Genomic DNA, 15,549 nt, shown 5'->3' with positions numbered 1-15,549 from the left:
TGGAGGAGGCATCTTGCTGCCCAGGTGTGATCCTGAGAATAAATGTCCACACAGATGGTGGGGCAGGGGTGAGATGCAGCAGACTTGGCAGGCAAAGGCGGGGGAGCTGGAGGAAAAAGCTGTTTCTGTTGGTACTGGATCATGCCCCACCTCGCAGCAGCCACACTACCTCGCTCCATCTGCTGCTTTGGCTTCCCTCTTGACTTTTACAATCCTCTTGCCAGGAGAAGAGGCTGAGCGCCATGTCAAACCGCAGCGAGGACTCCCACCTTTCCAACAGCACAGCCTCTGCCGACTGCAGGGGAGAGGAGCAGGGAGAGAACGGGGAGAGGGGCTGGCCAAATGGGCAGGTGCCTGAGATGCACAAGCTGGAGAAGGAGGCAAAGCCCCGAGCTGAAGAGGAGCATAAGGAAGCTGCTGACCAAGAGGAGGAAGATGTGGAAGTGGAATACAGTGAGGTAGGAGCCTAGGAACTGCAGCAGGGTCATGATAAAAAGACTTGAAAGTTTCAGAGGAAATGGTAAATGGAGGTGCGGTGTGTGATTTGGGCATCACCGGGGGCCAGTACAGGCTGTGGAAGCCAAGTTCAGGTAGAGATTCAGGCAGCCAGTGGGGGCTGAGAAGGACAGTGGGGGGGGTGTGGGAGCCAGACAGAGACTATGGGAACACCAGGGTTACAGGCTTGAGTGCCCTCAGTCCCTGGCGCTGACAGATGTGTCTGGGTGAAGGAGTTAATGTGGAAAAAGGCAAGTATGGAGAAATTTGAACGTGTATTCCTGCATCTTCTTCAGCACAGGCTTTGCCTGTTGGTAGTGGGGGGACAGCAGTTTCTGCACTGCTGCCAGATCCAGCTGTTCCCTGAGGTTCACAACCCTTTGGGCTTTGCCATTGTAGCCCACCGTACACTTTGCTGAGGACACACTAATACGGAGTGAGGATGAGGATGAGGATGAAGAGCGACCGTTCCCAGTGGAGAAGCAGAGGCTTATCCGCAAGGACACGCCCCATTATAAGAAACACTTTAAGATAACTAAACTGCCCAAGCCAGAGGCGGTGGTGGCACTCCTGCAGGGGCTGAACAGTGATGGAGTCCCCAAAGAGGAGGAGGAGTTAGGAGGCTGCAATAACAACACGGAGCCCGAGGATCAGGAGGAAGCGTGGGATGAGGACGACAGAAAGAACGGAGCTTTGTCTGCTCAGCCGTCAGTGAAGGTAAGGTCTTGTGGGGACAGGGAAGGGTGAGAGGGGTGCCAGACCTCCCTCCTGCTACTTTGAACTACCAGTCAGCTTGACGTGGTACCAGTGAAAACGTTGGCAGGAGGCTCCAGCACTTCGGGAGAGACGTGCTGCGGGTGGGAGAGCTGCAGTTCATTCGGGGTTCACGTGGTTGTCCAGGAGCTGTGCGGTGTTGCTTATGTCTGACCCCTTGCTGTGGCCAGATTCTTGCACCCTCCCCATTATGTGTGATGTGCTCTGTGCTGCAAGAACAATTCTTTTGTCCCATCACTGACAAGTTCTTCCATTCCTTTCGTTCCTCCTCGCTTGCTGGTTGTTGCACCTCATTTGCAACAGGATGAGCTTTGTCCCTGGATCTAATCTCAGGCTTACGTTCAGGCTGCTCACACTTGTCTTTCTGCTGCAGCGCTTCTTGGAGAGGAGTGGGTAGTGAGAGCAGACAGGAGCGTGCCCTTCCCGTTGGTTCTACCGTGTGCCTGCCCAGCGCGGACGCAGTCTGATGAGGTGTTCGCTGGGATTTAGGGAAACTCGTGCTCTGGAGTTTTGTCGTTGCCATGGGGCCCTGGTGGGCCTTTCTGGTGATGCTGGGGACTGATGAGGCAGGAGGTCCTTGGTTCCACTCAGCTGAACCACCGTGTTTGGTTAGGAAACACAGAGATCCTTGCTGGAGGAGCATCCTGACAGTGGAGTAGGAATGGACCGATGAGGGACACTGCGTGAGGTTAGGGCAGCTCTTACTGAAGGTGGCATGACGATTTTGCGAGGGCTCTTTGGCAGGCAGAGATTAGGATGTGACTGAATCTCCATAGTCTGACACAACAGATCGCATGGGTGAGGTGTGGGACTCTCAACTGGTGGAAGATGCTGGAGTAAAACCCATTCTGGCTGTTAGCGCACACACTTCAGGCTGTTGGGGCCATTCCCACCCCATGCTGGAGTCGGATGGCTCTGGAGTTCAGAGTGAACCAGGGGAAGGTTCTCATGTTCAGGTTTGCTTTGGAGCCCTGCTCTCCATGGAGGCTTGCCCGGCTGTGTGGGAGCTGGTACGGCTTGTCCCTTGCTGCCTAGGAACAGGGCATGTAGTTCCCTGTCTGTTTGTGAAGTTCTTCAGAATGAAAATGAGCTGCTGCTGCTTGTAAGAATGTGTGAAGCCATCCTGAGTCCCCTCCATCCAAGACCTGCCATACTTGGGAAATGCCCTCACCCAAAAAGCTCATTTTAGTCAGGGGCCCAAAGCTGAGGATGCACTGACCCACTGGCAAAACCCGTGAAGTCTGCACAGGCGTGGAGACCACAGGTTTGGTGTATCCATCAGAAAGTCGCCTTTGTGATCAGCTAAGCCTTCTGCCTGGAAACGGCGGGTTTCCCTTCTGTGGGGCTGGTTGGGTGCTGCTCCACAGGGGCAGGTGTATCCACTTGCCTCCTGAGCCACCTTCCAGAGGCAGGAACGTGGGGAGCAGTGTCCCTGCACGGTGGAGCTTCAGGTGAGAGGTGCTGCGTACAGGCACTGAGGAAGGAGGTAGGACGGGGTGTGCAGGAGGCTGGATCCTTAAACCAGAGGGGTTTTTGCAAAGGTGGTTGGTTTTCAAGAGAAATTCTCAGGTTTCCTGCATTTGGGAGCACGATCCCTGGGTGCCTGGCGGGACTCATGGCTCCGCCGGAGGCTCTTCCCTCGGCAGGAGGGACCGATGCAGTTTGATTTGGGATCGCTCCATTTCTGTGCAGCAGCTGGGTGGCACCAGAGGTCCCTTTGTGCTTTTCCCCTGTGTTGTTCAATCCTTCCTTCTTCACTGAACGACTCGGGACAGAGCGGGTAAAACCAGCTAATAGCGTTCAGCTCGTGAGCTTGGCGGTCCCAGCCTCAGGATGCCAACACAGGCGAAAACGCAGCCGTAAAGATGCAGCTTCCAGGTAGCTGGGCCGGAGGGTGCTGCCGCTCTGCGAGGCGGGGCCAGGGGCAGCCCCGTCACTGGTGACCAGGAGCGGTGTGAGTGGGGCTGCGCTGGGGCTGCGTGGCCGGACCTGTCGGAGCGGTGTGCGTCTGTGTGTTGGGTGGTGGTGGTAGTGGTGGCGGGTTTGGTTTATGCTCCACTAATCCGCATGCCTCTTTGCTGGTTCCTGTCCTAACAGGGGGTGTCGTTTGATCAAGCCAATAATCTGCTGATTGAACCTGCTCGCATTGAGGAGGAAGAGGTCTGTACCACTCCTACTGTTCTCTCTCTGCCAAAAATCATTCAGTCTGCTTGATTTGCTTCCCAGGCTCACCCATTGTTGTAGGGGAAACTGATCTCTCTGGGTCAAGTGGCTTCTGGACCTGACTGATCACAAACACACAATGATTGTTTCCTCCCCTGCTTTCACCTCCTTTCCCTACTTTTCCATCCCTGAGGTGAGAATGGCTGCTGCAGATCAGGAGTGAGATGGAAGAAATGTAAAAAGCCAAAGGGGGCTGAGGTGGAAAGTTCAGTTCCTATTTGCTGTGCACTGAGGAAAGAGAAGGTGGAAGAAAATAAGTGGGAGTGGTGGGTAACCCTGAAGGAGTAGAGGCCTCGGGAGTCTGCTGAGCACTGCATCCGACCCTGTGGGAGAGGGAGGAGGATCTGACTGAGGACACTGTGCCATTGCAGGAGAAGGGTGGGCTGGAGCTAATGGCTCGTGCACCTCACGCAGCCCCCAGGAGAATCCCCTCGAGTCTTCACGTGCAGCACGTTGGGATCTCGGGTGACACTGGGGGCTCCGTAATGGTGTTCTGTGTGTGCCAAAGTTTAAAGTCCCGTGTCTTGCTGTCTTAGCTCAGCCTGTGGCTATGATGAACTTCCTGAGTTTGTTCCCCGGTTTTCGGTAGGCTTCCCGATCCCCTGGCTCAGCGGGCTTTCTGCAGGCAGGGTTTCCAGGGAGCTGTTGGGAGCAGAGTGCTGCTGCCGCGGACAAGAGGCAGAAACTGTGGTCAGTACCAACGGCTTGTGTTGAAGGTTTCTTCCCTTAGGACAGTGTGGTGGTCCCAGACCCACGTGCTACATGAGAGTGCTGGCCTGACTGTCTCTGTGAACTTGGCTCTTTGCTACTCCCCCGGGTGTAAAATGGAGGGTTTCCTTCCTTGGTTTTGCAGTAAGACTTTCTGGGAGAGAGATGAAAAATTCCTTCCACTTCAGGTGAAACATGAACTGTCTCAGACGTGCTCCACTGTTAGTGTGTCCTGAAGATTTGTCCATCTTAGCTCTAGATCACTGAAAAACATACCAGTTTTTCTTGCATTTCTCTTTTGCGTAGCTCTTCTGTCACTCAGAGGCGAAACTGAGTATAGCCAGGTGCTTCCTGACCCCTTGTTTGGAAAAACACTGCTCTTGGTCCTTCTTTCCAGCCGTTGGACGTCTCCCATTTGCAGAGTTTTCTTGCTCCTTGAGGTGCAGTGGCCCAGGAAATCTCAGTCTTGTGTGAGGGAACAGTCTGCCTGTCTCATCCTTGGCTCCAGGCTGTGCTCCACCTGCTCCATGGAAGTGCCCAGAACTTCTCTGGCGTGGCTGGAGAGGGCTGCTGGCTGGAGACACCAGGTTGCTCTGGTGTCCCTGCGGTGTGGTCTCCCTTGAGCAAATCTGTTCCCTCCCTGAAAACAGCAACTTGCAGCTCCCCAGGACAAGCACCCTGGAGATCCACCAGATGGGTGGTGGTGGCTGAAGTCGCCCCAGAGCAGCCCAGCTTTGGGAAGCCGTTGATTGTCCTGCAGCTCTGGGGGAGCGCTCTGCTCAGCGCATGGCTGCTGACCTCTCCAGGCAGGGGTGCTCTGTTGTCTGGGCACCTGCCAGGACCAGCTCGTGTGGAAGGTTCAGTCTCCAGAAACATCAAACTGTGGTCCTCGGGCTGAGAGCGCTGTAGGTGAGAGCTGGCCCCGGGCACTGCGCGGCTGGGACCCCTCGCCCATGCTGGGAGCAGGGCCCTGGCGTCCCGGCTGTGAAGGGACCTCGATGCCTCTCGGTGAGCAGAGGGAGGACAGCAGGAGGAATACTTGGAGCCTTAAAGACTCTTTAGCATCCGAGTAGAGAATTAGCTTGGGAAGGGAGCAATCCCAGAAATAGCATCTACCTGCTGTTCCCAGGGATGGTTTCCAGTCCTTGAGAGGAGCCTGTTACAGCTAAGCCGTCGGGCTGGTGGAGCGGGGCAAGACCGTCGCGGAGCGGGGAGCCTGGGACCCCTTGAGCAGCACCATTTCAGTTCGTAGTGCTGCTATCACGTTCTTTGTAGAATTGTGTACAGCTCTTAAAGAAAAGGAGCTACTGATAGCGTGTTCTTTAAGCCTAAACCATAATCCTGAGCTGAAGACTAACCTTGCCAGAGTAGAGCTGGAGACTGACTTCGCCAGCAGCCCAGGGTGTAGGGAGCCAGGTGCTGTGTAGGCAGCTGGTACTTCCAGAGCTGCTTTAGCTGTTGGTGCCAGTGGGACTCTGCTACAGTGGAAGAAATAATTTTGTTAAAGCATGTGATATCTGATAGTGGGTATCTGGATTCCACTGCTGACTCTGTCCCCACTGTTTTGTCTCAGTCTCCATCTGCACTGCAGCAGTGGCTGTATCTGGGTCGTAGGGAGGCTTTGAGAGGAGAAAAGAAGCGTATTGAGCTGCTGTTTGAAGGCACGATGTACCTGAAGTCTGTGTGTTTTCATATAATTTTTGAAGAAATAGTCCAGAAAGAGCTGCTGTGCAGGTTGAAGATAATAGTGGAAAGAGGGTCCCAAATTCCATTTAAGTGACAGATGCTGCTTTGTCTGCAGTGACAGCTGGTGCCACCCTCCTGTGTTTGCCCACCTTCTGCAGCACACCTCAAGGTACAGGAGTCCCAAAGGGCTCTGCACTGGCAGCGCTTCGCAGACTGAGGAGCTTTATAGTGTTTCACTTCTCCCACGGTGCTTCCTCCCAGCTGCCCCAGGCTGGCTGGGAAGGAGATGCTGCTGAGTTCCCTCCCTGGGCAGAAGCCGGGCTGCTCTCGGGTGTTCGGAGCGCCTTGCCGGAGGGTGGAACAGGCCCTGTCACCTGCTGCTCTCAGATGGGGTCAGAAGTGAGTCAGGTCGTCTTGAAGGCGTCTTGCCCTGTGGGAATTGCTGGGAACATCACCATTTGTCTTCGGGCCTGATGCTTGGCAGCACGCGTGCTGTTTGCCAGAGGCTCAGTGTGGTCCTGAGGCGTGGGGGGGACGGCGTGGCCGCGCCCTGTGCCACCGTGCTGCCACGCTGCTGCCCGACGCTGCGCCCCGGCGCCTGCGGCTGTTCACGGGGCGGGACTGCGTGCTCGTCAGGACACTGTCGGGCTTGGAATTCTTACGTAGCAAATTGATCTTCCCGCGATATGATCTGGAAATTTTAAACCCTGAAAAGACTAATAAACCTCTCCTGTATAATGCAAGAAAGATCACGTCACCTGTATTTGCTCAGCTGGCCCGACTAGAATATGCGTTCTGACCGAGCAGAGTCCTCTCCAAGTTATGAAAAGATACAACACTCTGTTTTCTCTCATTTAATTTTTTTAATTACTAAAGTTCCCACTGAACAAGGAAAAATATGCCATATTTTCTGTTTGAATTTGTCTGGCTTTTAATTTATTGCCATAGGAATGTTTTTATGACCTTTTCCTACTGGGTTGAAGGGCCCTTAGTATTCTCCCTTATGCTGTGACCCTCCAGCAGTTCGGAGGTGGGGGCTGTAATCTCTTCTTGTAGATGTAGAGCTTCGGTTCAGGTCTGTTAAGGCACAGTTTGAACACGATTCACCTGCAAAGTGACAGAGAGTCCTTGTGTGATTTCTGCTTACTCATCTTAATGTATCACTCTGGGCCGACTGCAGATTTTATCTGATCTGGAGCTTGCTTAAGGACCGGGTAGCAAACTGCGGAATGATTTGTCACACAAGTGCAGAACTATCTGCAGAGTTTCCCCTTCCTGCTCTGAGTGTGGCACAATCGTCCGGTTTGCTTTCCCAAGTAGGAAGGACAGAAAGCAATAGAGTGTTTTGAACAGAGAGAGGACATACCACATTTAAACAAAACACTCCGGTGCGATTCGTGATTCTCACTTTTGAAATGGGAAAACTCAATATATATAACAGATACGGGTCTTGCTGCTTAGGGCGAGGATTATACAAAAAAATTAGGCATTAAAATAACCCCTGTGGAAATGAATGGGGCTTAAGCATTTGCATGCCTTTAAAAACTGGTCCTTATTTGCTCAGTAATATTTCTGACTGTGTCAGTAGAGGAGAAGGATAACTCCTAGAAGAGTTTCGGGACTTTGTGATGGAAGATAATGACCAGCTTGGATCCAGGAACTGAAACGAGGCAAGATTGGGATAGGTTGCCATTTCAGGAAGATACACTTTAGCCAAAAAAGTGCTGTTCTCAATTCAGGAGCAACAAGCTAAATTTACAATGAAGATAACACAGATTATTAGGAAGAAATACTGAAGTCAAGTATCCTACAACCGCTAGCAACCAGATACTGTACTCTATTTCACAAGTCAGTCAAACTTTTTATTAAATATGGGTAGTTTCCTCCTGTTCCTCGACGTCTGTGCACACACTCTCATTCTTCCTACTGGGAGAAGCCAAAAACTTCTCCAGATTTCTACTTCTTGGTTGATTAGAAAACTTACTTTCATGCTGAACTTGCATCTGTTAATTCATTGTTTTCGTTATATTTTTGTCTTGAAAAATCTCTTTTCTTCTGTCTGACCCTCTGTCTGCTTGTCCTTGGTATATTTTCATGGACATCAGTCACAATTCCTAGCCTTCATTTTGCTAAATTAAGGAAACCAAATTCTTCTGGTGTTCTCTTGTAAGATAGATTTCCATTGCCTGTATTTCTCGCTGCTCTTTCATTCACTTGTTCTACTTGAATTCAGGTTTGTTGACTGTGGATAACGTAACAGAGTTTATCCAGACTTTAGTTCACTAAATTCCATAGTTTTCTTTCACTTCAAATGTAGTTTCTGGTCACAGAGGGGAATTCTCTTTAGGTACCCAGCTTTTGTTCCTGCATTCAACATCAGGGTCCTCAGTGAGGTTTGTCCTCCAGACTGTTGCTGTACTTAAAGATGTCTCTGCTTGTATGTTTTAAAATGAGTGTTTTATCTCACTGTCACCTTGGACAAATGCTCTCCCTACTGTGCTGTCTGCCCTTAGCAGCACAAAGTTGAAACAGATTTTAGAAGTAAGTTGTAAATTCTCCAGCCCTTTCAGTCTTTTAATTGTATATGAAATGATGGGTTAAAATGGACCCTTAGAACAGTAAGAAATTATGGGGCTGAGAGGAGTTTCTAAGTGACAATTTTGTAGTCAGAATGATGCAAAATGAATGACTATACCAATGATTTTATCTCACAAAAAGAATAGAAATAAAAATTCTTTACTGCTGAAGAGAGGAAGAAATATAATGTGTTTCAGTGTCACTCATTCCAGCTGAATCCTCAGGACTTCCATGTCCAGGTTTTTGTGCTGTTTCCAGTTCTGGGAATGGTTCAAGGCTCGGTAGCTTTGTCCAATGCTTATTTTGCTTCTCTTTATTGAAGAAGTTGAATGTTTTCCTTTCCAGAGGGACTCTGTCCGGTTGCATTCTGTAGTTTAGCCAGCCCAGTTCCCTTCAGGATCCCCTCTATTGCTGTTGGCATTTCCATGCCTGTGGCAAACCTGGGTGCCCGCTGTGATGAGGAGGAAGTACTGGCTTTTTAAATCCCTATTTCTGGGCAATTAATTCATGAAAGAACTAATCATAGGATCATAAAACAGCGCAGGTTGGAAGGGACCTCAAAAGGACCAACCTTGTGTGGGAAAGGGAGCCTGGATGTGATTATCCAGCACCCTGACCAGTCACATCTTGAAAACCTCCACTGATGGGGACTCTGCCACGTCCCTGGGGACCTGGGTCCTGTGAATGATTGTTCTCACTGTAAAAGTTTTTTCCTATACCAAGATGAAATCACCTCTCTATATAGACACGCGTCTAGATACGGATATTCATGTATATCATCATATATGATTCATATCTAAATGATGGCAGCATATATCTATATATTCGTATCAAGATTAATAATATCTGTATGAACCTAGTTTTTTATTTATCATTCAGAAGCCATCATATTTTTAAAAATACATCCTCACTTAATGAAATGTTGTTCGCTGTCTTGGAATCTCTCTGGGGCAGGGGACCTGCAGGAGTCCACCGGGGCATTTAGCGTGGCCGGTCCTGTCCTGTCTGCTCTTGGTCACTGGGGCTTGCACACTTCTCCTGGCACGCTCTGCTTAGTACTACACTGGGTGGAGAGGGTTTAGTAAGAAGGCAGTGAAGCGCTTGACTCTGATCTGTACCTACCGTCTCGGCCTTGCAAGTATCCATCCCCTTGGTAACTAAACCCACATCTGAACGTAGGAAGAAATAACATCAGAGCCAGAAAATCTTCGGCTCGTACCCAGCAGGCGGCTCCTCTGCCAGGGCAGGATCTTTCCTTCATGTTCTTTTTTCCGTTGTTCGATTTTAATTTAGTTCTCAACAGCTCATGCAGGAATCTCCCACCTTCCATTGGGTCACTGATATTTTCAGCCCATCCTCTTGTCCTCACGAGTTGCTGCTTTCTGAAGCCAGACAGATTTAGCTCTTCTAATCTTTCCTGCTGAGTCAGTGCCTCTGGCTCCTGAACGCCTGTGTGTCTCCTCCATCAATGTGCTGTGTAGGCTCCTCTCTCTTGTTGAGGTGTTCCTCGAAAAAGGACACGCAGAGTTGAATGTCATGCCTGTGCAAAGGCATCTCACGGTCGGCGTGGGGCCTTGCTTTGGGGTTTAGGCAGCACAGACCTGAGGGAGACACGGTGATCCTTCCACTGGTATTCCAGATCCTTGCAGTCTGGAGTTCAGGATTTCTGACCTGTTTGTACCATTGTACAAGACACAGTGGAGCTGCTGTCTATGAAATCATCTGGTCTCTCCAGTCCCTTTTAGACGTTTTAATTCCACAGTATTTAGCGGTGATAAATTGTGTAATTTACTTGGGCTGTATGTTAAAAAGCATTTTTTAGCCTGCTGCTGAAATTTCATTGGGTATCCCTAATTCCTTTGTTGTTACAAACATGGAAAAATAATTTCCTATAAATTTATTAACGGCATGAAAAGAAGAAAATATGTCTATCCCTCCCACTCCCGTATTTGAAGGCTCCTAGCCTCCCCTCACACGGAACTGTTAGCATTTTCACTGTCTGATCTGGAGTAAGGTCAGGCCTGGTGCAGTTCTCAGCAGAGCCCTTCTTCTTGGTTCTACACTGATGACTAGTACTTGACTGCTAGTCAAGTCCTGCTTGTTCTTGGCCTGTAACATACACCCAAACCCAGCATCGTGTGGTGGCAGGAAGAATGTCTGGTGATAAGTTTCATGTTTTACAAGAGTCTGCCTATTGAATCTTTACTTTCTCAGCCAAGTTTGGAGTCTTGTCATAGAGGTGTGTTTGGTTTTTGAGAGATCTGATTTTCATAAAATTCAGCTGTTTGGCATTGGTGCTATTTCTGCATGCCTGGTAAGAGGCACACCTGTTCTTCAGTTGCTTCTCTGGAGTTGGTGCTAGGATGACGAGCTGATAGTTCCAGGCATCATCCCGTGTCATCTCTTAGTCTAACGGCACAACGTAAATGCTATTTCAGGGTATTGAGACTCCAGAATTTTATAAATGCTTTACAAGCACATCAGAGATTTGTCAGTTGTTAGGACTCTTGGGTACAAGTTATCCAGTCCTTTGGGCTTTTAAAATGGTTATTCCTTATTGATTCTATTAAATGGATTCTTCAGCTGCTGTTGGAGTGTGATTCTTCGCCTTCATGTGATGCACGTACATCATCACACTTCTGTCCAAACACAGACCAGAAGTATTTATCACGTGTTTGTGTTTTCTGTGTCACTGTTGACAATCCAGTCTCATTTAAAGTTTCAAGCGATGTAAATGCAGGGATTAGACACTTACATGCCTCCAGATGTACAGCGAGTTATAAAAAGACGCCTGTGCATGCAGAAACTTGCTGCATTCTGGAAATAAAGCCCGTAAAGCCCCACTGCCTTGGGTGCATCTGGAGGAACAACTTGGTCTTTCCGGGATTCTGGGGTACAGCAGCCCCATGCTTTGGCAGTCAAAGACTGTGAGTGTCCAGTTTGCTGCTCTGCTGTGCCCTGCCAAGGGCAAGCTGCAGAAATCCGTAGCTGGCAGTCGCAGGCGCAGCACTGAAGGCTGTTTCCAGCAGTGGGGCAGTACTGGGGTACCCCTGGCTGCTGCTGAAGCATCAGCCTGGCCGTGCTGCACCGTTTCTGACTCCTCCAGCATGGGGCACGTTTACTCACTTCACGCTGCAAAATCTCACAGGTTCAAGTGAATCTGTTAAAAGAGGTGGAATCAGTCCTTGTTTGAGTACGTTCGCTGGAGACGTACAGGCAGAAACACGGGTGGGACTGAGGGGGATAGAGGGGAGGGGAGGGGGATACAACTGCTTCCTCGGCTTGTGCTTTGGGGCCATCAGTGGTAAATGGGTTTCCCCCTACGCCTCAGTGGGAGTTCAGGGAGGTGACAACTCTAGGCTGAAGTGGCAGCTTTTTCAGTTTTCCCACTTTTCTCCTCCCCCAGTAGCCCTTTTCTGTGGAGGGCACAGATGCTTGTCTGGGAGGAGCGAGGCGGAAGCTCTGGCACGTGCCCCACTGAAGGAAGGTTTGCCCCTTCTGCAGAGGGAGGAGCCGCAACCAGCTGAGCAGCAGGTTTCTAGGTGGGAGTATCACAGATGCAGTTGTTAGGATGAGGTGAACGATTGCTGGGCGGCGGCTGGATCCCTGCTTCTAGGGGAAAAAAGGCAAGAAGAGAAAAATACCCAGGAAAGTCACTGTCAGGAGTGATTGCAGGGGTCGAGGCCATGCTGCCCCTGCTCTTGGGGCAGCTCTTTGCTGTGTTTCCAGACTGTCAGTCTAGACACCATGGAAGTCAAGGCAGCTCTGAAGCAGCCCGAGGACAGATGCGCTTTTGGGAAAAAGTCACTTAGTGGTTTAGTGTAAAAAGCAGCGTCTAGGCTGTAATGTGAAATGTAAAACAGAAAGGCCATTATAGGCTACTGGATCCAGTTCCTTCTTTCTCAGGTTCATGCTCATGTCAATTATTCTTTTCATAGACTTCAAACAAACATTCAACAGTTGCAGTTTCTTACCACACTGTTTTTATGGGAGAGCTAACTTGCTTTGGGAGGCTTGAAATCTTCTTTCTAGCCTAAATATATTTATGTCCAATTCAAGCCCATTTGTTGTTGTTCTAGCAGTGTCTCTAAGTTTAATTAGGTTTGGTTCCTCATTGGTGTTTTGCTTTTTCAGTGTAAGTTGATAGACGTAAGGTTCTTAACCCTCAGTCCAGTTGACTTTTCTGGCAATTTTCCCCATATTTTCAGTCTGGTTTCTGTGAATTTGTGAAATCCACGGGGTTTGTTGTTCATCTTACTGTGCAACTGAAAGTGACTTTCTGTAACCAGTGACTGTATATTCCTCCTTCATTGTCAAAACCAGCAATCCTGTCCTATTGAGCAAAGCCATCAGCTGTCCTCCTTGGAAATACCTGCATCCTGTTCATAGAATACTCTCTAGTCCTTGTCTGGAGACCTAGTTTTCCATTGTCTTTAGAAGTTTTTGTGTTGAATATAGATATAAGTCTTTAGAGCATTACTAAAAATCCAACAAGACCGGAAAAAAACCCAACTGTGGTATTTGTAGTTAGATCCTAATAGGCTGTTTCACACAAGAAGTGTTAGTCTAATCTGTAACTGGTCTTCAAGTGTGCTATCCATGACGTGCATGACTGCCACATTTCTCTGTCTCACCTGAATAATCTTTGTCTTTCAATACTTGGATTTTACTCAGTCTCTAGACGATGTGCTTATGGTCTGTCTAGAACCAGGGGTGCCCTTGTGAAGATCCCACCAGCTTTCTGCTACGCTGTTGACTGGGCACCAAAGGAAATGGCAAGGAACCTTATTTTAGTTCTGCGTTTCCTGGGGTGTTTTTTTGGTTTTGTTTCGTTTTAAACTCAGCAGAATGTGAAGCCCCACAGGCTGTTGCTTCTGGCATTGTAGGAAGTGAAGAAGGATCTGCAGGGAGGGGTTAAGGAAAGCAAGCCTCCTGCTGCTTTTGCTGCCCACCCAGGGGCCTGGCCTAGGCCAGGCGAACCCGATGTTGAAGCTAGACACCTCTGCAGCAGCCGCTCTCTGTTCTGGACTTTGTTTCCAGAGAAGTGACATCTCGAGGACAGACAATTGGGTTTCCTCCAGGAGTCTGTGTACATTTCTGTCACCTCACCAGCTCCTTGGTCCTTGGCCCTGACAGATCCCTGAGAGAGTTCTGCCTATTCCACTCCTTTCCCTGTATCCTGCCACATGCTCCCTGTCTTTCCTCTCGTGAGTGGGGCCACGTGAACAGTTTATGCTGGTGTCCTGAAGAGAAGCAATTTCAGTTCAAGCTTGACTGAAAGTTTAGCTATTGGAAGTGGGCATAATTTGGTATGTAGAGGTGGGAGACAGGCAGGAGAAGAGGCTTCTGGTTTGCACAGCTACAATCCTGAGCCTGCATGTGCAGAGGGAGAAGAGGTGGCTTTTCTGGAATCACGCACTGATTTCCACCAGTCAAACAGAGCCAAGTGTCTGCCCAGAGTATCCTCGAGAGGTGCCGTTCTTGTTACTGCAACTACGTTGGGGTGACCCTGCACCTCCCAGTAGTTGTATGGAATTACAGCCCAGAGGGAGCCATGTGGTAGAATTCTGAGGTGAACACTGTCCCTGCTCCTTTATCCAGCCCCATCCCACCGCTGCTCAGTTTACTCCGTGGTGGACATCTCGTTCCGATATGTTCATTACAGGCAAACTGGCTCTTGGTCTTGAGATACAGCTCAGGACCCAACTGTGAAAAGGGATTTGCTTGTTTAAATGTGTTGTGACTCTGGTGCCTTTGAGGCACGGGTACCACCGCTTACAAACACGTGGGCAGATGTGAGCAGATAAAGTTTATACTCCTGTGCCTATTCTTTAAGTAGCCATCCCTTGCTCTTCAAGATGTTTTGGGCGTTCTCCCAGCCTGCACTGACCTGTAACCTGTGTCCATTCTGCTTCCAGCTGACACTGACTATCGTGCGGCAGACGGGGGGGCTGGGCATCAGCATCGCAGGGGGCAAGGGCTCCACCCCCTATAAGGGTGACGACGAGGTAAGACCCGGGGCTGTACCATTATTGCAGCACCCACTCTCAGGGCCTGGTTCTCTGTAGCTGGAGGTTGGATGTCTGCAGGCATCAGCTCGTGGCTGGGCTGGAGCAGGGCGGGAGCAGCCCTCGGCCCACCCCGGAGCGGGCGCTGGCCGGGCACAACCTGCACCTTCTGCCACTGGGCGCAGGGAGCGGCTGGTTCCTCCCCATCGGGGTCCTGAGGTACAGGACTCACTAAGAGTACGGGCTTGTCTTCTGCACCTCTGGCGGCATCAGCTTCGTCATGTTCTTGTCGCACTGGAAAAGGATTAAAGCGTCATTCCCTTTTCCCCTTTGTCACCTATGGGGTAGCCCTGCAACGGGGTTTCTTTCCCTTCTCCACCAACTTCTGAGTGGGGTGATGTGGCTGTCCTGTCCCACACCCAGGGCACGGGGTTGGTGGGGGACTTCTCCTTCCCCCTAAGCTGAACGGGGTGCAGTGGTCTCTCCACAATCTCAAAGGGCTGATGAATGGGCTCCACCTCTTCTAACAGGTAGTTTTGTTTCTAGGGCATCTTTATTTCCCGCGTGTCAGAAGAGGGTCCTGCAGCTCGTGCAGGGGTTCGTGTTGGGGACAAGCTTCTGGAGGTAAGAACCAGCTACTGTGAAACGTAAATGCTTCTAGTGACTTCAGAGTGGAGGGAGAAGTAGGGTTTGGTGTTTATTTGCTAGTTCGGAGGCCAAATGGAGCATCAGGTGCTGTGCAAGAGCAAAACAAAATTCCCCTGGCTCAGAGTTAGTTGTTTAATTAACATTACCATTAATCTTTTGCTGCTTTATAAGGACAGAAATTGCTCCTGCAACTCTGAAGTGTTGTGTAGCCCAGGTGGGAAGCAGCACTCAGCAGTGTGTGCCCATGGCCCCAGCCGGCCTCTACACGTCTGCTCTCCTGCGTGGGGCAAAAGTGGACCTTGTAAGAGAACTTCTTAACTGGGGAGCCAGCCATATGCCATGCTTGCCTGTCTTCAAATCCTTTAAAAACCTGATTAATCATACAGGATCATACTCACTGCGGCCTACACATTCGCAGTGGAGGCCCGAG

The 15,549-nt window shown here is 50.0% G+C and overlaps 1 protein-coding gene across 32 annotated transcripts in view; it reads left to right on the top strand.

Annotated features, from left to right (window-relative positions):
- SCRIB (scribble planar cell polarity protein) overlaps window positions 1–15,549 on the top strand; it is a 111,947-nt gene that overhangs the window by 33,729 nt on the left and 62,669 nt on the right. For 29 of the 32 annotated variants that reach the window (XR_012622786.1, XR_012622970.1, XR_012622941.1 and 26 more), the window contains 5 exons: window positions 225–458; window positions 895–1,212; window positions 3,367–3,429; window positions 14,382–14,471; window positions 15,018–15,095. Coding sequence is in view for 27 of the 32 variants with exons in the window: in XM_074819435.1 (XP_074675536.1) it covers window positions 225–458; window positions 895–1,212; window positions 3,367–3,429; window positions 14,382–14,471; window positions 15,018–15,095 (783 nt within the window). In the remaining 5 variants the exon portion in view is untranslated. The remainder of the gene's footprint in view (window positions 1–224; window positions 459–894; window positions 1,213–3,366; window positions 3,430–14,381; window positions 14,472–15,017; window positions 15,096–15,549) is intronic. The other 3 variants (XM_074820059.1, XM_074820232.1, XM_074820614.1) reach the window with 3 other exon arrangements.

This window comes from Strix aluco, chromosome 1, assembly GCF_031877795.1.
Source record: "Strix aluco isolate bStrAlu1 chromosome 1, bStrAlu1.hap1, whole genome shotgun sequence".
NCBI lineage: Eukaryota > Metazoa > Chordata > Aves > Strigiformes > Strigidae > Strix > Strix aluco.
Note: the sequence above shows the minus strand (reverse complement) of the source record. Positions and strands in the feature narration are given on the sequence as shown.